The sequence below is a fragment of the Nymphaea colorata genome, chromosome 11 (genome assembly GCF_008831285.2).
Source record: "Nymphaea colorata isolate Beijing-Zhang1983 chromosome 11, ASM883128v2, whole genome shotgun sequence".
Classification (NCBI taxonomy): domain Eukaryota; kingdom Viridiplantae; phylum Streptophyta; class Magnoliopsida; order Nymphaeales; family Nymphaeaceae; genus Nymphaea; species Nymphaea colorata.
The window spans coordinates 9,489,745-9,514,060 of record NC_045148.1 but is presented as its reverse complement, the minus strand read 5'-3'; the positions used below and the strand labels follow the sequence as shown (position 1 = coordinate 9,514,060).

Below are 24,316 nucleotides of genomic sequence, written 5' to 3'. Positions count from 1 at the left end.
TCAATTGTCCTACCTTCACCGTTTTGGAGGAATAAATTGATCGAATATATATATATATATATATATATATAAATCAGATTGATGAAAATAGATTAATAAAATTATACATATGTAATTGTCTTTTTTCCTCTGTAAATTTCTATAGTTTCTAGCACTTTAAAATCGTCTTAATCATTCCTCCCTTCTGGTCACCTCGGGATAAAATCCCTCCTTTTTGGGTAACTTCCTGATCATGCTGCTTCTTCATGTATACACAAATAAGAATCGGATCAAATGTCATCTCTTAAATTTTAATCAGATCTAATTTTTTAAGTAGACATTTTTTTTTTTTCTATTTAATTTTTTCAAAACGATTTGATTAAATTTCTAGTTCAAATCAGATATACTAACATCCAACTCTTCTTCACGTGTTCAAATTCCACGAGGCATATAGGTGTCTTTGGTAAGTGAACTATGAGGGCTTGGTCAAATGCCACTTCACCTCACATCCTAAAGCCATTTGTTACCATATGCTCATGTTTACTAGCGCTTAGAAAAAATCCCATTAGTTGTATAAAGGCAAAAGCGTAGAAAACATTTAAGATTTTGAAATATAACAAAGAGGAGGTCCATAAATTCGCTCGTCTTAACCGTGGTTCAATTCAGACATAGGTATCCTCTAACCTGCAGTTTTTGGTTCAAATTAGCAAAGACAGATCTGTCAAACATAAAGCAACAGACACTGGATAATGAAATCTAAGCCAAGAAGGCTTTGGCCAACCGCATCATAAAATGAAGATAAACTTATCATATTGCTGAACACTTTGAATTCATGGTCGATAGGAGCAGGAAATGCAGCATTTTCATATCGATATTAACAATGAAGAACCAAACGAGTCTTTTGCGAAGAAAATATAATCACAGATTGAAGGCAACATCCATAGGAAAAGAACGCTCATGAATCGACTCGTGTAAGTCATGTCTAGCCTAGGTAAAAGATGACATGGATTTCCATCATGGAAAAATATAGGTCTACAAAAACTTTCATGGTCTCATAGTTGAGCCGGCTGCAAAGGCTTTCGGCAAACAATCACCTCAGAAACAGGCAGGTCTCACCCAATCGTATTTTATGCAAGCATTTAGTGCCCTTGCTCTTTGTTGAAAACCCAGCAGCGCCCATGAACATCCGGCTGTCCAGATCGGGATTTGTCCAAGATTATCATCACCATAATTTGTTCCGCACCCAAAGAAGAAAGAAGACTACTCCTAGCACAACAGCAACAGGAGCCCACTTGCGGATCAAAGCCTGCAGTAATAGGTAGCAAGTCAGATACAGAAACTTGACTAAGGTTAAATTTTTGTGCTAATTCAGCTGCAGAAGCCAGAGCCCTCATGTATTCAGTGAACAGGATCAATAGACAAACATAGAAGAAGAAACTGTACATTTAATTTAAATATAACTTCGTGGTGTGATGCCCAAGACCCCGTGAGTGCCTAAATTTTAACGGATGCATCAACTCTGCTATTTTCTTCTCTATGACTGTGGGGTGTGTTGGTGGGTTGGGACAGGACGTAGCGTTAACCACTAAGCTGCTCTATTCCATTTTGACATTAGCACGTCCAGGAAGTTCCACTAAGTTTCAATGAACAGGCTCCAGCAGCTCATAACCCAAGCATGACATAGAGAATGATGATGATGATGCTGTACTTCAGGGAACCAGTTCAAGACCAGCTATCATACTGCATGCTTATCATCAATGTGACAAGACTCTGAGTAAGGGTCCTGTCTTTCCTATGAGGGTGCAAGTGAACAACAATTTCCTAGACTAGGAATGACAAAAAAGAAGAAGAAAACAAACAGCAGATAAAGTTCCTTGTCACATAAACAAGAATGAAGTTGGCCCTTAAAAGCCCCAAAAAAGGAAAAAAAAAAAAAGGAAAGCAAGAGAGGAAAAAGAGAGAAAGGGGCCATAGCGCCAAAATAGTTGGTAACTTACAAGACATACAAGCACGCTATTTTCAAATAACAGATGTCTGCAAGCAATATCCACCTAATTATAAGATAGAACAATGAATTTATCTAACCTGCCGATTCAAGTCTTTGGCCTTTTCAGCATAAATACGAGATTCAGATGTCAATCTGCTGGACATCTGGCTGACCTCTGCAAAAATAAAGCCACTGAAGGTGATTCCAATAAATCACGAAGAGAGAAACAAAGAGGGTCATAGAAAACTAGGATAAAATCATCCTTTTCTGAGAACAGAGAGAACAAATGCATTTGAGAAGACACAAAATGCTGGTCAACGCTAAGTTCTTAATAGCATGATTTCTGCACGTAAAAGAGATACTCCAAGCTCCAATTCTCTCCAAGCAGAAAAAAGCCAGCAAAACCAGTATTTTTCTCATAGATAAACACTACAAAGAGAATTTCTAGTATAGGACTAGAAATGAAATATACCCTAAGAGCTATTTACGATAATATTCCAGTTCTTGAAGGTTATACATTCCTATTCCTCTCATCAACATTTGGTTAAAAGAACAAGGGCAAGAAAACCTCTATATGCAATGTGCATGGGTGGCAGCACAACAAGCTGACCAGAAACTTGGACTCCCCAGTTATACTCGCTGAAAGAGTTGGAGGCAATCCACTGGTTTTAATTTATCACCACGAAGGCAGTTTAATGACTTTATGAAGAGTATAATTGACACACCGGTTTGAATGGTAACCGGAACCAATAATGTAAATTGCGACACAATAGGAATTTAACTGAAAAAAAAAAACACTTAGCAGGTAAAACTTAGATATAGAACATTGATGTCCTTTCTCATGTATGAATTATGACTTTTAATTTTACACTTTTTCTAAGTTTTCTTAACGAGTATTACCCGAACTCTTTTTCTCATTATTTGGATTGTAACTTTGTGTTGTGCAGAACCTTTTCCAAGTTTCTTCACATTTTTGTGCAACAAGTATTTCGGATATACAACCTATTTTTTCTTGTTACTCGATACAAAGTACTACAAACTTTTATACCGAGTACCAACATTTTCCAAGAGGTTATGACATTAATCAACAAACCTTATATAATTTAGATTTTGATTTCTGAGGCTAGAAAAGGTATTATGCATGCTCACATGCACATGCTGCGATATTCCAATAGCAATTATGCAGAATATTTATATAAATAGCTCCTGATTTCCATTCTCCTGCATCCACTATCATCATGACTGACCAAACACAAGTTCAAAAGAAAAGAGAGAACATACGATCTAGCTTCTCTCCAACCCCAAGAACTTCTTGGACATTGCGAGTCATTATCTGGTGCACTTCATACAGCTCATCGTTCAACTTTGCAAGGTTCCGCTGAGTACGGGTGTCCAAGTACAGTTTCCTTGTCTTTTGAATGAATGCATCTTATAAATAAAGGAAGAAACAATGTTAAGCTGGAAGCATGAACAAAGAATGCTTAAACCTGAAGCAGCAGTGTATATGACATACCAAATTTAATAAAAGCATATGGTCTGGCAGCAGTTTCTATCTGACTGCCATTAACTTTCTCAAATTCGTTTTTGAGGTCTTCAAGGTATTGAAAAGCAAGCTTCTTTGGATAAGAACGATCACACATTGTCAGATAGCAAACACGACCCTCAATTATATAGCTGCAGAATACGGTCAAGTTAAACAGCCAATATTGATGATGAAATAAGATCTCTCCCTTACAGTAGCAAACTGAACGAACGAACAGACACACAAAATTGGTCAAAAGCTGAAGAGTTTTGACATAATCATATCCAGAACATCTACACTAGCTTTTGGTACAAACTATAAAAGTATAAATCACAAACTATAATGAATAAAGTTTACAATAAATTGGAATTTGACAATCAGAGATGTCAAAGGGTCAAACCAGTAGATCTATTTCAAGACCCAAGGGATGGTATTTGGGCGGAGGGCCTGAAAGTAGACAGGGCCAGACCTGGACAAGATATAAAAGAAATATAAACGGAACAAGGATTCAACTGAACCATGCCAATTCCAAGCGTGAGATGTCATAGCAGCGTCATAAGTATCATACGATATGAAGCCATATCATAAGACATGTATCTATCTCCTAAGAAATATGATATCATATACCACCAGTATCTTAAAAGGTGGTGTATAATAGTATGACACATACCCTGTAATTGTATTGTACAATATGGGGCCAATATGCCCCACACCCTATGGTACAATATTAACATGCTCTGAGCCCCTTTTTTCTATTTGATTTCAAAACCCTTTCTTCCACTCATGTTTAAACATTTTTAGGAGTTGAAGGAGCTGAAGTTTTTATCAGTTTCAAGAAGAAATTGTCGATTTGAGGGAGAATTGTCAATTTGAAGGAGAAATCGCCCGTTTGAAAGATAGTCTGAATATTTCTACTAGGATATTCAACTTGAAGAAGATGATACAAATGACAACAAAAATGAAGATGAAGTTGATGTATGATCATGATGATGTTTTCATTTGTTATTTGCATCGAACAATTTCATCTTGTGATGTATAACACTTTAATCTTATTCCTTGGTGTGTTGTATCTTATGACATTAGATTATACTTTGTTTATATACTTAAATTGATGAATATTAAGCATATATTGTTGTATGACATGTTTCATAGAGAAGATATTTTTCTCGATTTTTTCGGATATTTTCACTATTTTTCTTTTTAAATTAAAAAATAAATTTATGATATACCACGTATCTATTAACCCAACTGATATAGGTTATGTTATACACTTTAGAACATCGCGCTCTACTCTACTGAAACATTTATAGGTCTGAACTCAGCCCAGCCCTGGCCAGAGCTCAATCTGCTCAAGTAACCAAGCTGACTATCTTGAGCAACAAAACTGAGTAACAAAATAGGCCTTGTATGATAATAAGCTTTTCCTTTGAAAAACGTCAAAAAGAACATCAGCGCAAACGCAATAAAGAACATAAAAGCAAGACTATTTTTTGTCACATTTGAAAATATCACAACATTTTCATAATTTCTCATTTAGAGTAACTTTTTTGTGATAACATCACAATATTTTCAAACTATCATTGACAGAAAAGCACAGTGAAAAAAGATTGGAAAATATTCATGAAGAAAAGTAAAGAAACAAAAGGATACTGGAAAACATAGGGACCAGTCTCAATGGACATCCGTGAAGGATCATGCTGGCTATTTGACAGATTCTTGAACAAAGACTTTGCCTGCTGCTTATAAAGTTCCACATTATTCACATCGCGACCATCATCCAATCCCTCAGCCAATGGTAAACCATCGGTAACACGAGCCAACATTGTTAATTTGACCATCTTTACTTTGCAGTCTTGATTCTTGACTCTTGGCACCCAAAAGGAACTAATGGAACAGATGCCTCCAGAGTTGATATAAGAAAGAAATTCTGCAAAAGCAATCCAATGAAAAACAAATAAGCAACAAATGTAACTCAAAGACCAAATTAGAAACAATACTTAGAAAATAAGAAAGACTATTCAAATTATAGTTGAACTTTTAACTCATTAACTTTCCTCCTCTTACAGAACCTTATTCTCCTATAAATAGCTACGGCAAATATATACCCCATTAGTATTTGGCATGCAGGATGTTGCAACTATCATTTGAAACTCATACTTTATCAATGTAACCATGTAATAATATCACTAGAATGAAAAAAAAGCTAAGATAAATAAAGAGTGTAACAAGCTTAATTTGAAATTTATGTTCAGAAACATAAATTACAATTGACAGCATATTAGCACATTACTGTACGGTACCTTTCACCAAGTTCAAAAAATTCAAAATACCGTGACTCAAATAGAATTTCACTTAGATTGCATTTGATGGCCTCAGATTTAAGATCGGATCTGCCTATAAATCCATGTTTTTATCAAACATCATATCTTGAAACCACCGATTTAAAATCTTTAAAAGAGGCGAAATCCATGGTTTTGAGATTAGAGAGGGGTGGGGGGTCCAATCTCATGCGTGGATCTGTGATGCGTGGAATTTTTTCATGGGAAGCAACTATAGCTGGTGGGAGTGGCCCCTCCTGTGCACACATACACAGATAGAGATCGAGATAGAGAGAACAAGCAAGAGAGGGAGAGAGAAAGAGAGAGAGAGAGAGTTTCTCTTCAATGACCAAAACTATCAGCCCTAGCAGAGGTTTTCTCATACTCAAGAGAGAAACCTTTGACCATGGCCGAGGGTTCTTCCAAACCTAAAAGCAAGATGCTGTCCGAGAGAGAAACCCTTGGCCATGGCTGAGGGTTCTCCCAAACCTAAAACCAAGAAGAAAGAGAGAGAGAGAGAGAGAGACCCTGCCTCCAGCGAAAGCTCATACGCTGGCTGGTGACTCTCAGATGGTTGGACAGGAGAGAAAGAGGGCGTGACCAACCTCCATTAAAGAAGATCTGAACTTTTCCAAAAGCTCATCAAACACACTTGTTTTTAGGGGACTGATGTAAAATCTAAGATCCGAGGATCTGAAAACTGAAATGATGCCATAAAATATTTATTGGAAAAACTTTTCATATAGTTTCAAATAATACGTTATCATGAAAGTAAAAACAGACTTTCACACGATGTCATCAAATTAATTTTGAATGTAAATGAAGAATTAAGAAGAAACCAAAGAAAAAAAATCATTGTCTTTCTCTTTCCTTTTGTGGAGAACCACCAATTCCTACTCAGTCTTGTCCATCATCAGAACATGAACATTTTCTTTTACCAATTCCCATTATGTAAAAAAATATACCACAGCAGGATACCATATCCCAACGTCATTTTTTTTTACACTATTTTAACAAAATCACCAATCATCGGAAATATGAAATGGAAAATTTTTCATCAGTGAACTTGATGCAAATTTAATGTTTTAAACCTTGACAAAGTTGTATAATAGTCCTAAATATAAAACTTGCATGGTAATGCAACAGAAATTTTGCATAATTAAAAATCAAATCCTACATAAACAACCATTGCACGTAAAAGGTTAAGCAAAAATAACATTATCCACGCTTCTGGAAGCCGTATAACTGAAAATTATCCAATTTTGTGTATTAGGAAAAACATGTAACCCATCGTTCTGAAAAAACAGAACAAAAGAGTACCAAGTCATATGACAGCATAGAGGTCAGGACCCCGTTTCTTTTGTCCAAATAGAAATGTTGAGTCTCATGGAATTGACCTCAATTCCAGAAACTGGACACCCTAACCCACATAAATCCATCCAAATCTTTTGATGGTATTAAAAGGAATGCTGCACACGGCTGAACCAAGAAACCGTAATCAAAAGTCATGATTGTGATCCCCATTGTTACATCGTAAAGATGTTGAGTCACACGGAATTGACATTCAATTCCAGAAAACTGAACACGCTAAAGCAGACAAATCCAGGCGATCCATTTGATGGAATCACAGAAACGCCTCATGCCCCTGAACCAAGATTCTGCAATCAAGTCTTAACTCTTGATTCTCCAAAACAAAGAGTAAAAAGAACAAAGAAAAAAAAAAAGTAATTTGGTGTTTCACTAGAATGACCCGATCAACTGGTCATTACAGTTGCAAGAAAAAGATCAATGGCCGCCATCAACTCATTAGAATAAAGGGGCACGCTAAGGTGAGTCCCCAGGCTAAATTGTCGAATTAGGAGACATCTGACCTACCGAAATAATTCCACAAGAAAGAGGCAATATAGTTTGGAAAGGGAATAGGCACTACCGCTGCAAAATACCAACTAAATCTCAGGAATCTAAGCGCAGTAATCAATTAACATAAAAAAAAATCAACTCAACACGGCAAGTACAAACATGCTGCAAATTTGAACAGATGGGCGAACAAAAAGATACAGATGGAAGACCTGAAACCAACATCATGAAACCTTAAGAACAAGTGGGTCGCCATCGATAAGATAACCTAAAAAATTGCGGCCACGAACCAACAGAAAAGGACGAGTCGCCGTATAAATATTCCTACAGAATCCGTTTCTGACAGTCGACAGATCAAGCACCGCATATCTGAATCTAGAAAAATCAGAATTCCCAAAAGCGATGATGCCTAACTACGTCTAAGATGTAGCTGTTCGTCTAATCCTAAGGGGCTATCCCTCTCTGACAGAGCAAACACCGCATATCTGAATCTAGAAAAAATCAGAATTCCCGAAAGCGAAGACGCCTAACTACGTCTAAGATTTAGCTGTTCGTCTAATTCTAAGGGCTATCCTTCTCTGCCAGGCATTATCCAAAATGGAATCACTAGTCAATGGATCAACGTCCAGGCTCAACGGCATCACTGAGAAAGAGAGAGAGGAAGAGGGAGGAAGGGAGAGAGACCTGAAACCGGCTGAGGCCTTGGCTGGAGATCCTCCTCGTCGCCGGCGTCGGGGACAGGCGTTAGCCTAGAGGAGAGAGAGAGAGGAAGCCGGAGTTTGGTCAAATGGTTTTCCGCACGGGTAATTTATCCAGGAGACCCGTCTCGCTGCTACATATTTCTCCTTTTTCACACACACACACACACATATATGCATGTATGTCAGGAACATTAAAACACCGTACTCTTATATTGTACTCGTCCTTTTCTTCGTCTTGCCAATTTTCCTACGCAACATTTGACGCGTTGATATGTGGCACCGGGTAAGTCATGTTGGTCATGAAAGCAAGTAGTTAAAGTTCTTTTGTATTGTGTTCAGAATTATTTCATTTGATCCTATAAAAAACTAAGGCAACTGCTTTTCAATACGAGAAATCTTTTCACCTTTGTTTGTGCATGAAAATAAAAATGATTTTTTTTTCATACGGGACATAGAGTGGCACTTATTTACTTGATTGATTTTATGGATGAGCCGAGAAGACCTACCATTGATGTTTGGGGTTGTATAAAGGTTGTGGTTCTTAATTCTCTTGGTAGCGCATTTGAGATGAGCGCAACAACAGAGCCTTCAGGAACACCTTCTCATCGTTAGATTATGTGACACGCCTTGCATGCTATTCAGCTACGGTACCATCCTTTTTTTGTTGCTTGGTGATTCTATCGCTTCGTCTATCCACTCTCTTTACCCTTTTTATTTTGTATTATTGTGTTGTTGTCTTGAATATTTTGTTCTTCTTATTTTGTTTTTGTGGTTTGTTCTTGTATTTAGAAGATTTTTTGTCTACAAATTTTGTTATGCATTCCCATTTTATCAGTTCTCTTTTTTTTTTTTTTAAGTATAGGATTTGCTTTCAATACATCAAGTTATTGTTTCAGTCGTGCTTCAACAATGATCCTCTCTTGCAACACAAACTGTTGATGAAAGGCAGATCCTAACAACTTCCACCTCATTGGTTATGTCGACCTTCTTGAGAACAATTGCTTTATTGATTTTGTAAGAATCAAACACTAACTAACTAACTGGCTTATGCTTCATAATCATGTGAAGAAGCTAATCTTCAACCTCTCGATTGATTGAGGAGATGTTCGCACTTGGCGGGAGTTTCGGACAATTACCTGGCCGTCATTTCTGTTGGCTCTTCTTTCATGGACGATCAAGGTTTTCTATATCACATTGCTTTTTTGAAGTATCATAGTGTATACGTTTATGATGCTCAGCCCTACTTACTTGGCCTGATTTTACTCTCATTCTGGCAGGAGTTGATCCGTCAACTCCCAGCTGAATTTACTATCAATTTTGAGAAGGCCAAAGTGTCGTCAACTTCAACGAAAGTGGACTTCTTACATTGTGTTCTTACAACACGTAATCCAAGAACTCTATGTCGTTATTCTAGAAAACATGATGTAATTAGCTATATTGTTTATAAAATATTCATTAATCAAACATTAGATATAATCATACCGTGATTCATGAAACAAAAATATTGAATTCTCCAAATATTTTAGAGGAATATGCGTTTCAAGAACACATATTTTTCTAATCACCAAACACCCTCATGGTATGAAACATTACAAGTGCTTAAACAATAAGGTATTGTGCACAACCAGGAAAGCTTATCCTGAATAACTAGTTTTCTTCGATGCCTTAGCAGTTAGATTCTTAACTTATGTTGGCGGCTTCCTTGTTGATGAACATATTCTTATCAATATATATCCCCAGATGAGATCTTTGAAGACAAAACTAAATTTTTGGTGTTGTCACCCAAAGAACGATGGAACTTGCAAAATTGGTACTTTCTTTACCAAGCACTTGACCGTCAACCTCATTATTTCTTCTTGAACCTTGCATTGCAAGATTTTCAATTTATGAACAACTTAGAGAAGTAAAATTTTCTGCTGGAGACCTCATCTCGGGTGCCTTGCCTTGCCTTCTGTGTCCTTAAAGCTTCTGGTTGACCGAGGTATACGATTACTTCCACATAAATGTTGAGCTTCCGCTAGGCTGAGCTTGAAGTCCACATAAAACCTGCTGCATCATAAGATTTTGATCAGCTCAGACTCGTTCCATCTGCTAAGCCAATATTTTACGGAATGCTCGACACCGACTCCCTGTCCCACCGTGTCTCTGAATCTCTGACCATGCTCCATCCCTGGCCAAGACTATTCCATGGAGATTTGATCAACAAAAGACTACGATCTGATCTTAAATATCTTCTAACAGTCCAGTCCCTTGCCAATGAATTGTGATTCATAATATATTACAACAAACTTTGCTAGCAGAAAGGGCTAAATTCTAGTTAACTAGAGATTCCTCTAGATGAGGTCTGCATAGATTCTTCCAAGACATGAAGAGAATTTTTTTGCTACCCCTTTGATCTTCTGCCTACAGAAATCTAATCATTATGAACTCTAATTTCTTTATGATTCTTTGGGGAGTTAAAATGCAAGCAGCTAGTGAAGGAAAAGAGAAGCAAATTGAATTTTAATAGGCAAACTTGATCTACCCCCATATGAAAGGAGATTCACCCTCCTGCTGCGAAACTTCCTCTCCACCTTGGCAATAATGGGGCTGCAGAATTCCTCTGTAAGCTGGCGTGGAAAGAAGGATGCCCAAATAGGAGGAAGGAAGGAAGGAAGCCCACTTGCCATTTAAGAATACCGGCCAATCTATCTCTTGTCATTTGGGATGTTAGTGCTTGCCATAACCGACTTATTCTTGTCAATCTTCTTCATACCAGCTATATTCTCTATCTCTTGCAAAAATGATTTGATGTTGGAGATAGTTGGGGCGTGCATGCTAGCCGTGGATATCAGAACGAGGTTGGATTTCAATGTGAAACCATGGTTTCAGCAAAACGTCGGATTGATTTCAAATCTTCGATAGGGGGAAAATCCATGGTTGGTTTTGAGATCCGACACCGGTTGGCGGGAACCAACCGCAGACAACCGCACAGAGAGAGATAGAGAGGGAGGGCGAGTGCAGTCGACACCAAAGAGAGATATAAGAGGGAGAGGGCGACGCAGTCGATACTAGAGAGAGAGTGAGAAGGCCAGAGAGTTTGAAGCCTGAAACCCTCGACCCTCGCCATCGAGGATTTCAGGCCAGAAACGGTCGAGACGTGAGAGAGAGAGAGAGACCGACGGCGACCGCGACGGACGAAGGGTGGTTATCGGTCGGTGCACAGGAGAACAGGGGAGAAAGAGATAAGAGGATCTTAAATCATCAAACGCTACCTTACAGGGAAGCCCTTGCCCCTTGCTAAGGATGAGGCCATCATCGGCAAACAAGGACATGCCCACTGCTTGTTGATAGAAAGGGACTTGAGAAACGAGAATTTTCCGGCACTCCACTTCAGCTTTGAAGCCACGCTACATTAACTCCTCCAGTGCCATGTAAATATGTAATCTACATCTTAGAGCAAAAAAACGAATAAGAAGTCCCTACTCACCAGTAAACAAAAACAACATATCACAACTAGGAACGCCTTAATGAAACCAAAACGAAGCCATAGAAGACTATCATTGTTCAAATTTGTGTCATTGCATCGACAATGCGGATTCATGAATAAATATTGAGAAATTTCATGCTTATCATTTGCCATATTTGAAACAGATATTCTAGATGTCACAATCTATATATGCAGAATGTGTGTGAAATTAAATAACTCTTGCAATACTAAGTAAATAAATCATCCCGTCACCAATGAGTTCTCCAGTCCAACTGGGGAGTTGAAGAGTTTATGCCTTCAAATTGGTGGCATGGCACTCGATCCCGATTGTATTTTTCTTATCAAATCAAGCAAAAATAAAGGATAAGAGAACATGACAGATTACTGACCGCAAGGCTTCTCGGCTGACAAGAGAATTGAAGTTAGAAAGTTATGTGTCCGCTTTTTTCTTAATGGGAGTGTTAACCACATTTTATTACATTGATCTACTCTTCAGCTTAAATTTCGGAAAAGAAATTAGAGGACATTAGGTAAGCAACCACTTAAAGGTCGTGAATTAGAATCTCTCCTGTATTTGACAAATTCAGAAATTTGAGGGACTTCTAAAAAATTAGGATAAAATCTGGTCGCATATTAATTTGCGAACCAGGGGAAAATGCAAGAAAAAGACGGGTGGAGGCTCTCGCCCTTTCTCCCCACAGGAGGATGGCTTACACGGGGTGCGTACTGAGCAGACCTTTGTATTATGCCTTAAAGCCCCTCTTTGTCTCGGGGACTGGCAAGTTCTGCAGAGGATTCAGCACTCTTCATCATTTCAGCAGCATGCGACCATTAACGTCCTCCTGCCTATCTAAGGCCTCACCTCCCAGAGTCGTTCTTGCTCTCGCTCTAGCTAGACAGAGTTTCTCCTCCAAGGAAGAGCCAATTGCATCACGTAAGCCTCTTATCTCTGCGCCAAAGATTTGCTTTTCTTGATTTGCTGCTCTTTTTTTATTGCTACATGATATATTGCCGTCTGGGTAGCGTTGGAATTCCATGGATTTGCAGGGCTCCGTGAAGTTGGGTGTGCCCCTACTTACATTTTAAATTGTTTCTTTCTCTTTTCGTTTTTGTGTGTAATTGTATTGCCTGCTTTTGGGCCGATGGGTTGCACTATTCGCGTACTGAAATGTTAGTCACTGGGGATGAGCCGAGGCCGTTCAACGTATGGATTCATGCAAATGTCTTTTTTTTGTTTTGGGCAATCTCCTTTTGCAAAAGCAGGTGATTTAGTGGTCTTAATTGCCAAGTCAGCAATACACCGAAGGAAAATCTATGGGCAATAACTAATCATATGTTTTCCGGTTGTTATTTGAAATTATGTCGGTCATTTTCATTCTTAGAAATTGTCTTCTTATCATGTTGCCTATTCGTGATTTCTTCCTTATCACGTAGAACCCGCAAGAGTTCCGGATTTTTATTTCATGTGTGGTCAGCAATACGAGGCAGTCAGTAAGCATTGTGCTGCTGGACTATCCTGATAGTCATCAACTTTGATTGGTTGGATGGACATTTTGATTTCATTAGTCTGCTAAAAAGTTCAGTTTTCATTTAATGTGATACATGTGTGTGTGTATGTGCGCGTGTGTGTCAAAATTGATTTTTTGTCATGGCTTATTCGAGTCCAAGTTATTGGTTTGATGGGGCAAAGTTATGTACCGCTAATGTTGAACTTCCCCCTTTTTCTCGCAATTGTGTGTGCAGCTGCCGATTTGCAGTTTGAATCACCCCTCAAGATTGTTGAGTATCCGGATCCATTACTAAGAAAGGCTAACAAACGCATTAATACATTTGATGATAATCTGAAAAAGCTGGTTGATGAGATGTTTGATATCATGTACAAGTAAGTTTCACTTTTCTTACTCAAGGCCATAGTTTTACACCTAGTTTCTGCCTTTGTTTCTCATTCTTGTGCAATAATTAGTTTTGTTGTGTGTTTGGCGACTATTCATAATGGATGAATGGAGTCCTTGACGATGAACTCTTCCTAGTTTCTAGGAAATTTTTTGTCTACCTATTTGCAAACATATGCATAATAGGGAGAAAATTCCTTAGATTTCTCTTATTGTGCCTCCTGGGGTTCTTGTAGGGAACTCATGTCTTTTGTTGGTTCAGCCTTTTCTGTTATTAATATGAATGTTCAGTGCTCACGGTATTTTACAGCACAAAGTAGCCGTTTGTAAATAGCTCAAATGTGCAGAAAATAGTGAGAAAATTTTCTTCTGTTTTCTCATGCTGTTTAATAATGATGGGTGAAAGAAACTCTTCGCTTGCTTAGGAATTTGACTCTTAAATAAATGAAATTACTGACTTGTAATAATTTTCTTAAGTATATTGGAGAACAGAGTTCCCTATAAAGTGATTGGCTCTCTAATGTGGATATATTATGTAAGGTCATGCCTTGAAGTTTCCTCTATGTGATCTAATGATGTGCATTGGTGGGTGGCATGTATGTCAAATGATGTGAGAATTTACTAATCTTTCATCATAGTTAATATGTTTCTTAAATTTCTTGCTGTGTTTAAATTATAGTATAGTTTTTACATGCAATTATAATGAAAATGGATCATGTTTGTAATAACAAAGTTGTATGCACAATTAACCATTTATCTAGTGAATATCTGTATAGACATATTTAATATTTTGTGTCTGAATTTCAGTGCAATATGCATATGTGTATCTTGTCTATATCATATCCATGTCCTTACATTACTTTGACAGGTGGTGATGCTGTAGTTAGCTTATGTTCATCCAACAAAACCCGAAATCCTGGTCAAATTATTCTGCTTCTACTATAAAATGGTGTAAGATAAACGATTCATTTGTGCAATATGCTTTTCTTAGAAATAGAGGAGATGGATTGTCTTTTATTGAAAATTTGACTGTCAATGGTGCTGTTCTTAACTAAAATTTGTGGCATTATCTTAAATAAATTTGGATACTAGAAAAAAAAAGTTATTAGGTTTTTATCTTTTTATGATGCAAATTCTGAAAATTTGAACTTTCATGATCAGCCTTGAGTGCAGTTGCTTCAGCTTTTGTTTTTTTTCAATGCTACTTCAGTGTGGACTCTGTTATCTGCTCCAACTTAGGTATGGCACCATCTCAAGTTGAGTTCACTACCTGCTGTCCTGTTTTTCTGTTTTTAGGACTGACGGGATTGGGTTATCAGCGCCCCAAGTAGGCCTCAATATCCAACTTATGGTGTTCAATCCTGCTGGTGAGCGGGGTGTTGGGGAGGAGCTTGTCCTTATCAACCCTAGAGTTTACAAATATTCAAAGAAGATAGTTCCTTTCAATGAGGGTTGCCTATCTTTCCCTGGAATTTATGCAGATGTCGAGGTGCAACTAAATACCCATCATATAATTTTGAGTTGCTAAATGATAGAAGTTTCACTTGTTGGCTAAAGATGCTCACTTTCAAGCATGCTTAACACTAGGACTCTTAACAATTGGTGCAAAATGTCCGTGTATCCCTTATATATTTTCGTGTTGCTTGGTAAGCTTTCAGTCTTTCGCCACCCTTTTTTAATGCATTCACTAGCGTGAGAAAAAGGACAAAGGTCACTTTTGGCCTTTTTTGTCTAACTGTAAAAAATAGCTTTTGACTTTGATGGATTACTTGATGAAAGCACCACACAAGCAGTAGCCAGCAGTGGTTTTGTAGTCAACTATGTTGGACGTTCAAGAACCTGTTAGATTTTATTGTGATCTTGTGTGTCATGGAGCAAACTAACTGTGCAAAAGGATGCGTTATCTCATGGCCTTGATAGATTTTTCTGGTTCTCTTTCCATAAATGAAAGTACATCTTTTGTTTGAGGAAGCTGAGTGATGCACAACATTTTTGGATGTTTCTCTGCGAGTTCACAAGGTTACTTGCCTTAAACCAAGGTTCTCTGGTTGTGGCATCTTCAATCAGTCAAAAGATCAGTTCCTGACTTCCTGCAGTGCAGGAAACTGAATGCCTTCAGGGAGGTCAGATCATTAAATGTAACTACATGAAAGTTTTGGCTTTGGAATAATGTAGATTCCATTTTCCCTTCTGTCTTTTGGATGTATGTCTTCTTTAAGCTAACTGTCCTAATTTTTGGGCCTCCCTCGTTTTTTTCCATTTTTCCTTTTGTACCTTTAGTAAAGAATCCCTTTTTTCTATGAGCTTCGGAAAGGAAACAAGTTTTAGTTCAACATAAAATTTGCAATCACTTGTTGCATATGTTCTCTATCGTTTTCTACAATTGTGTATTCTTTTGCCACTCATTTCTAATGGACAAAGTCTCCTAGAGTTTTATTGTTTAGTGCATGTAATGTTCTGGTAAAGTAAGTATTACTGTTTTAGAGGCTACAGTTTCTTAGTCATGCATTTACAACTGGTTAGGATGTCATTCTTGTGTATCTTGTTTGGTGCTTATGCTCTATTCAGGTGAGTAATCAATTTATGTGGTGTTATTCATCATTTTCCAATCATGCAGAGGCCAGCTGCAATAAAAGTTGATGCTCAGGACATAACTGGTGCCAAATTTTCAATTAGTTTAAAAGGACTTCCAGCAAGGATATTCCAACATGAGTTTGACCATTTGCAGGTTCCACTTCTACGGTTGTTTTGCTTTTGTTCTTTTTCCAGTTAGAATAATCACATATTCAAACTGCAAGCAAGCAAGCTCATTGTGCTATTTGTTTTCTCCATACATGTTAAACATTGATACTTTCAGAAGATTGAATGAATAATTTATCGTGGGACATACGTTTTCATGTTCTTTTTAAGCTGTTAGCGTTTGAGTTTCCAAAACTTGGGTTAGGCTGACTTGCCTTTTGCCTGCAAGGCTTGTAGCTAGCTCTGAACCATACTGCTTGCAGGAACTGAGAAAACTGAGGTCTTCATAATTTGCTAGATTTTGGTCTTCAATTAAAGAAACAAATTTTTAGCTGATTCCTTGACATAAAAAACAAGTTTTTCTTCCTCAAAAGAAAGAAGAGAAAGTATCAGGGATTAGACCTTTGTAGTGGCTTGTAGAGTTGAACATGACAAATGGCTTTTCATGACATCATTAATGGCACATCTGAAGCTGTTAAATTACAATGGGCGACTGAAGTACAGAATAATCCATTTGGGGGCAAGCTTGCATGTGCCAGTCAATATATCAAATAACTGTAAATTTTGCACTATGTTACTTGACTGCATCAGGCAGTTGCCCTTGTTTGTCATGTGATGCTGTTCACAAGTCTAAGAGCTAGAACATCCATATGTAGATATTAGATATTGCCATGCCACCGATGTCTTCTCTACAGCGACAATAGACTTCATTGTAAATACAGCTCCATTTTATGTGAGGACCTCTTCCAGGTGAGAACTATGAAACTTTTGACGGGTTCACATCCATCTCAGCTGTCCATCTTAAGTGCTCGGTAGCATAGAGTGGTGCCATTTTCTCGTTGGTTGAGAGGCTCTCCTGCAACATGCATAGTTCCGGACTCTGATATTGGTATTTATGTTGCATTCATGTGTACAGTGATGGCTTAACACTTTAAGATGTCAACTACCTATGGCATATATTTTGATGTTGTATAGTGTATATCTACTAAATACTAATGCTGCTAATGCCATATTTCAATCGCATCAGTTGCTTCACATTTCTTTTCACTGATTGATGCTACATCCCATTTCATACATTACATGTAAATGATCTTTCCAGCTTTCTTTGGAAAATATCATGATTGCAACACATGGTCCCCATTAGCAGAACAGGTGCTGAGTAGGCAACCCTGTCCATGTAGCATCAGGTTAACAGATGTATGCCTCAGTTTACTTTTCCAATGCACATAGCCTTGGTACCAATGGTGTGCTGACACATGGAGAGTTGATGTAATGTATCTAGCACCTTTACCAGCACTCCTACTTAGTTTATCTGATTCCGGTCGTTTCATTTTTAGGGAATTCTTTTTTTTGAAAGAATGAGCCAGGAAGTGCTTGACAGTATTCGACAGTCATTGCAGGTCAGACTTTATAGAGTTTCTATCCTATGGCTTCACTTTATTGCTTCACATCTGATTTTAGCATTCGTGTTTACTTGCAGTTTCCTGTGCTAATTGTTATAGATGCAAAGGCTGCTTAAGCTGACTTTTCTCAAATTTCTGCTATCTGAATACTTGACATTCATAAATTTGTAGTTTCTTTAACAAAAGTTGTTTCTTGAGTTTTGAAAGGTTTCACTTCCATCTGGCAGTTTTCATGATTTTTTTTCACCTAGTAAGTGGTTTGTTATGGTGAAAATGGGTTAATTTTGATAGGATGTAAGAAATATTTTATTGGTTAACTCCTCTATATCTCTTAGGAGTTCATTTATTCGGTTCTGAATGTTCAACAGTGAAAATGATAGTTGCAGGAAATGAACAATACCGAGTGTGCTCTAAGCTTAACAGTCGAAACTTGAAAGAAATGTGGAATGGCCTTTCATGTCTGAAAATTGCAGAGTTAAAGAACGGTCCAAAAATTTCTTAAAGATCTGGAGTTAGTGATGTGGATATAATTCATGTTTTACCCTTTGACCTACTTCTCCTAACATATCTAATTTTATGCTTGTCAGGATCTGGAGAAGAAATATGAAAGTACAACGGGTTTGCCAAGCCCTGAGATGATTGAGAATGTTAAAGGAATAAAGGTTGCTGCTGGTTTTTCATGATTGTGCAACTACATGATTTCCCTGTTTATGATATTCATGTGAGTTCTGGACAAACTCAATTACTTCATTCTTATTCAAGCTTTTCTTTCAAGGTGGGAACAATTAGAACATGAATTAAGCCACTAGATAGGTGATATGGTCATGTTTCATACTATGAAATATGTTGGTTGTTTATAAGTGGTTGGGAGTTGGTTTCAGTAGATGAGCGTATGGTTGAAAGAAGTTCCAATTGTGACTTTTATGGATGGTGTGGAATAAGACTTCTTGTGCATCTTGAAGGCCGATCACTTGGGCTTTCAGTAGATATAAAATTCTCCATGGGATTGTCGTAGAAGCTGCTTCTTCATGTTTAGAATTAGGGTTTGGCTTTTTTCTTGAAGAGTCGTTAATGGCATTGCTATTTTCTGTTCTGAATAACGATGATTTGGCAATTTTCTGTTGCTGAGAAATCTATGTGAATATATGTGCAGGTAAACAACACTCCACCCAAGATGAAGGTGCTTGCCATTCATAAGTGCTAAGATTGCTGATTTGGCAACTGCCCCACAATTCTCTTTTATCCAGGAGCAGATTTTTTGCTATAGGGCTTTACTTGTAGCCTGTTAGCCACCCACTTTTGAAAATATTCAGGCATGATAAGTTGCTAGGATAGCTTGCACCTGTTGTGTCTGTTGGTGCTTAACATGAACAAGGGGCAACTTCGTGCTAGAAAGAATTGCATATATGTTACAAGAAAGATTGTTCAATTCTATCTTTTGTGTCAGGCCTTCTAGTTCTCGTCTCTGTTTTCTCAAGTTTCTGCAAGTGGCTAGAATTTGAGTTTGTAATTTGCAGCTTAACAAAATGATGTGACACAGAGCACCAGCAGTCAGAAGTTCAGGACGGACGGACTTGAATTGTGGGAGAGCAATCTCTGAAGCAGTAGCCTTTTTTGTGATGCCCACCTGGCGAAAAACTCTCGAATGAAACCTTACAGATCTTCTTCTGTTTCATATTTGGATTAAAAAACCCTCTCTCTTCAATTTTAATTTTGTTTATACTAAGAGATCCTTTGTGCTTCCACGTTACTTCTGTTTCATGGCGCATAGTTTCAAACTCTGAATTGTTAGTAGTCCTCCACTTCAGTGAATTGGTCATTTGCCTTTTGTAGGTTAAGCCCTCGATGACAGTCACTTTCTAAAACACTTTAGTGTGTTCTCCTGAAAAATTATGGCATTTGTTCTTATCATATCTGTGACGCTTGTCTTTTCATCATCTCTTTTTTTTGTTTTTTAGGAGATGTTCTTTTTTAGAGGGATTTGATTGAAGATGTTATGGATGCACCATAATCTTTACTTGCATTGATTTTACTTTGTGGAAATATTGAGCTCCCGTCTGGTGTCCCACACAACAACCGCACCCGATGGTTGTGGTTGTTGTTGGGGCCTGGGGGTGTGGTGGTGGTGGGGGTAAGAGAGAGAAGAGAGAGAGAGGTATGGAATATCAATACAGGACTAAATAAATTAATATGAACACATAGAATGATGGTATGCCGGGGTCGAAGCAACATCAAACCACACATACATATACACCATGTCTCTGTAGCTGGATTCTGCTGCTAAAGCTCCTGCTATGACTCGCAAAAATTGGCATATCTGGTATGGAATTTCTAAGGCTCTAACTTACAAAGATGAACATGGCTCCTGAAGATCGTATGATGTATTGATGCTCAGCATGCATCTCGATCCGACTGCGTATGAGCCTTGGCAGGTTTTCCAACCATCAGACAATCTATCGGCGGCTCTGTGGGAGTTTGGAGATCTCCAAAAACTTGCCAACAGTATGGCTGATACATGTGGTATGATTCCTGAATCGGTTCGAGTGAAATTCGGTTCAAGATGACATCTGTGCACGGAACTTCATCACTGCAAGCAAAATGCACCGGTTTAACGGTGTAAGTGCCTCTTATTCTCTCGTAAGTTATGCCGGCCAATGCTACTGCCGACGTCTGGTTCCTGCACGAGCTCCGGTCACAATAGAATTGATCAATCACGATGGGGAACTGCACCTCAGAAACCTGGATATTTGAGAAGAGTACATCTTGAACAGAGCCGGAGCCTCCCTGTTTTATGGCCATCAGTCATTGTCAGCGTGGAACTAATATAAATCTTAACCGATGGTAAGAGTATGCTGAACTTTACCTGCCAAGTTTTAATTCTGACTGCTGTCATTGTGCTTTGCATCACTACATCTCGCACCGTTATGTTTGAGACACAAGCCTTGGTGTTGTCTCGGCCGAGCCCGCCGATGCTGATTCCATGCCCAGGCCCGCAGTTGATATCATGTATGCGGATGTTCGAGCAGCCAGTTTGTATGGATACACAATCGTCTCCTGTTTAGGTGATATGGTAGCATCAGTTACTTATCTCTTGTATCAGTAAGCTCTAAAAAGCATGCTAGACCACTCTGAAAAGCAAATTCAAACTGCTGAAAGGTGAAAGAGAAAAGGAAGAAAAATGCCCTTCAGAGAATGCAATCATACCGCAGGCCAAGTTTGAGTGGTGCACTACTACATCCACAGAGTTCTGCAAGTGGATTCCATCTGTGTTTGGGCTATTCCCAGGGGATGAAACTGTCATGTTGTAGACTGATACCGTCATGCAGCTGTCGAACTTCAGGTGGCACTGGGGGCTGTTTCGGATCGTTATGCCGGTGACGGTGACATTGGTACTTCCATAGAACCGCAAAGCCTGATGACGGAGGAAGAAGACACACAAATCCTTGAGCTTCCATGGCATCGTCTAATGAAAATTATAGATCGCTTTTCCATTTTACAGGATCTATCGTTTATTAAGGTGATAATCTGATCTTTATGTAATCCAACTTTAGCTTTTTAATTTGCAGTGAGGATATGTAAACTAAGCCCCAAAAGCCCTTAAAAACCACAATGTTGCAACTTCCTTGATCCCCCCACCATAGATTTTAGAAGTTGGAATGAGATCCTAGGGATTATAGCCTCTCTGCACATGGTCAGTCCGTACGATAATGAGGACATGAAACCAGGCAGGTTTTACATTGAGATCTCCTTCATGGTTAGAGAGAGAGAGAGAGAGAGAGAGGTAAAGAGAGAGTGTGTGTGGCACTGGTTATTGTCTACTATTGTGCTTGATCCTCTAAAAGTGACACCTCTCTTTTGAGGGGTCCTGCAGCATTTTGGTGCTGTGATCATGTACTGCCTACTGCTCTTTGTGAGCCGTTGATTCACGAGATAAGGAATACTGACCGTTGGTTTGATGCTTGGCATTCCCACTTTCAGCATCTCATTGATTATCTGCAGGAAAGAACCACCAAAAGGGAATCATGCCAAAGAAGAAAAGATCAAAACATTTTAGGTTGCAGCAGAAAAACACTTGTAAATTAAAACTAATACTAGGGGCGATTTGGTCATTGCAGATAACTGGAGCCTCTATTCAGGTGTCTGTGGCTGTCACGAAGCACAGTTTTTAATGAAAACCTGCTTCATTTACTGACCAAACTGCCCTCGTGAAATGTTAAAATGACCAATTAATTACCGGATCATATGACTCAGCTCCGCCCCACCAGGCGGCTCCGCGGCCGTCGACGACGCCCTGACCTCGAATGGTTAGCCCTCTGAGCTTGGTGAACTCGATCCACCACAACAGCCCTGAGCCCCACGGCTTCGAGCTCGCCGGCGCGAGGATCGTGCCGTCCAGCTGCAAGATAAGTCTCGCTTTGTTAGGCTCATGGAGCTGAGGTCCGCAGTGACTCGCGAAATCTAGTTATACAAAGAAATGTGGTGCTTGTCGGAAAACTTGCCTGGAAAACGATATTGGGCTCGCAATATGGGCCGGAAAATGAGATCGGCCCGACGACGAACTCGAAGTCCGACGGCACCGCCACCGTCGACGCCTCCACCTTGCACGCGGCAGCCCATGCTTCCTCAAATGCCTGCAAGCCACACCCAAACGACTTAGTTTCCGAGAGAATAAAATTAACAAAAACAGAGCAAGGGCATTTTGGTCAATTTGTTGCGTGCATGGTGGCAGTAGGAATCTTTGAGATATACCTACATTTGCGGGCCCCACAAAGCTATTGCGCTCGTGAACGCACCAAAAAATAGGGCTAGTTTTGGGAAAACGCTACTCATCATGGTAAATTACAATTTCGCCCTTACCGGACCTATCCGATCGCCGGGGTTCTCAAAAGGGACCGAAATCCGGCGACGCTTCTTTTTTTTTCCGTCTCAAAAGACTAAGTTTTCCAGAAGGAAACGTAAAGAAATTACTATTCTGTCCCCAATTAGACCACGATTTTCTCAGCTGAAAATTTTGGCAACGAGAATGTAGTAGGGGCAGGACTGTCACTCCATAGAAAATTAACTGCATTTTCAGATGGGACGACCAAAATGACAAGACCAATCACGAGACACACAGTCCTTCTAAGCACTATGAAATTCCAAATTGTCGGGAGAAAATTACTTTTATCTCCCTGGAAGGGCTATGGCATGCATGCTACCTCATTTTATTCATCAAAATTTCTTCTTTTATTCATCATTTGGTATTAGAGGAAAATGCTGCAACTAGAGATAGCAAGTTTTGATGGGAGAAAAAAACTAAAAGTGCAATTTTTTTAATAAAATTTAGCACAATTTTATTTGTTTGAAATAGCCATGGCCTTGCATGTCATTAGTCGAAGCGGCGATGGCATTTTGGGAAGTTTTTGATCAGCACAGACGAGCGCGTAGTATTCGAATTCGGAGAAAATTGTCCTACACGTTTGATTCGTTTCCTTTCAGCCTCATTTTCTCATGCTACCAATCGCGTAACGACTACCGAGGCGAAGCATTCCCGAACACGGGAACGATTTTCGCAGGCTGCCAAACAGACATTTCTCACAAGAATATGAGAAAGTTCCGATGGCTCCTTTCTCGAGCTCCAACTAAATAAAACCAGGAAAATGAATGGCAGTGATGGTGATGATAATGCTACGGAATGGCTATAACCTTAGTGTCATCCGTCACGCCGTCACCTTTAGCTCCGAAGTCAATGACGTCGAAAATGACGCCGGAGTCGCGTGGGGGAGAGCCGGCAGGTGGGGGAGAGTGTTCAGGCGCCGGAGCGACGGGGGAGCCGTGTTTCTTGCCGCTGCCATTGCTGCCGCTCTTGCCCTTCTTCTTCCCCAATGAGGTGGCAGGGGAGGGCTTCTTGTGCTTCCAGCGGTGGCTTCTGTAGGCGGCGCAGCCATGGAAGCTCGACAGAAGAAGAAGGGACGAGAAGAGGAGAAGCAAACGGAAGCTCCTAACCGAAACGGCCACCATTCTTCTCTTCCCTCCTCCACTTCTTCAGTTCTTCCTTTTTTTACGTGCGTCGGATAGCTGGCTGTGAAGGGTTTATATAGTTGCACCCGCTGCCCCTCAAAATGTCTCTTTTGCCCCTGGTTAATTCCGGACGTGGCCTTCGTGCCCCTAATCGGAAGAATGACAGTTGTTAACTTCGTGTGAAGGAACTTTAACCCGTCGTTTTTTGGTATATAATTACATTCTTATAATGACAAATTTGTCCTTAATATTTGCAGTTCATTGAGTTTTGTATTTTTGTTAACAGTGAGGACATTTTGGCCATTGTCGTTTCAAAAAAACAAGTACCTATGCTACCACTAGTTAATTAAATTAAACATTATTCAGGTGCATGGGCATGAACTATATGCTGAAAATAAATTGATGTTATTATTACTATTATTATTATTTTATTATTATTATTGTGTGTA

General features: G+C 39.0%; 3 protein-coding genes across 3 annotated transcripts; 1 reads left to right on the top strand and 2 right to left on the bottom strand.

Moving 5' to 3' along the window:
* Positions 1-821: 821 nt before the first annotated feature.
* On the bottom strand, positions 822-8,508 carry LOC116264695 (25.3 kDa vesicle transport protein). The gene is made up of 6 exons (XM_031645042.2): positions 8,348-8,508; positions 5,139-5,415; positions 3,480-3,640; positions 3,248-3,394; positions 2,065-2,141; positions 822-1,285 (listed from the first exon to the last, which is right to left on the bottom strand). Exons 2-6 carry the CDS (start codon positions 5,324-5,326, stop codon positions 1,202-1,204), a joined length of 657 nt encoding a protein of 218 aa, XP_031500902.1. The 5' UTR covers positions 5,327-5,415; positions 8,348-8,508; the 3' UTR covers positions 822-1,201.
* A 3,971-nt stretch (positions 8,509-12,479) lies between these two features.
* Positions 12,480-19,313, top strand: LOC116264878 (peptide deformylase 1B, chloroplastic). The gene is made up of 7 exons (XM_031645320.2): positions 12,480-12,767; positions 13,577-13,715; positions 15,022-15,214; positions 16,343-16,453; positions 17,802-17,864; positions 18,455-18,588; positions 19,021-19,313. The coding sequence occupies exons 1-6, from the start codon at positions 12,539-12,541 to the stop codon at positions 18,548-18,550; spliced, it is 831 nt and encodes a 276-aa protein (XP_031501180.1). The 5' UTR covers positions 12,480-12,538; the 3' UTR covers positions 18,551-18,588; positions 19,021-19,313.
* A 712-nt stretch (positions 19,314-20,025) lies between these two features.
* On the bottom strand, positions 20,026-23,918 carry LOC116263731 (polygalacturonase At1g48100). Its single transcript, XM_031643482.2, has 7 exons — positions 23,553-23,918; positions 22,367-22,498; positions 22,102-22,263; positions 21,813-21,860; positions 21,072-21,279; positions 20,731-20,921; positions 20,026-20,651 (listed from the first exon to the last, which is right to left on the bottom strand). Exons 1-7 carry the CDS (start codon positions 23,865-23,867, stop codon positions 20,259-20,261), a joined length of 1,449 nt encoding a protein of 482 aa, XP_031499342.1. The 5' UTR covers positions 23,868-23,918; the 3' UTR covers positions 20,026-20,258.
* Positions 23,919-24,316: the final 398 nt, after the last annotated feature.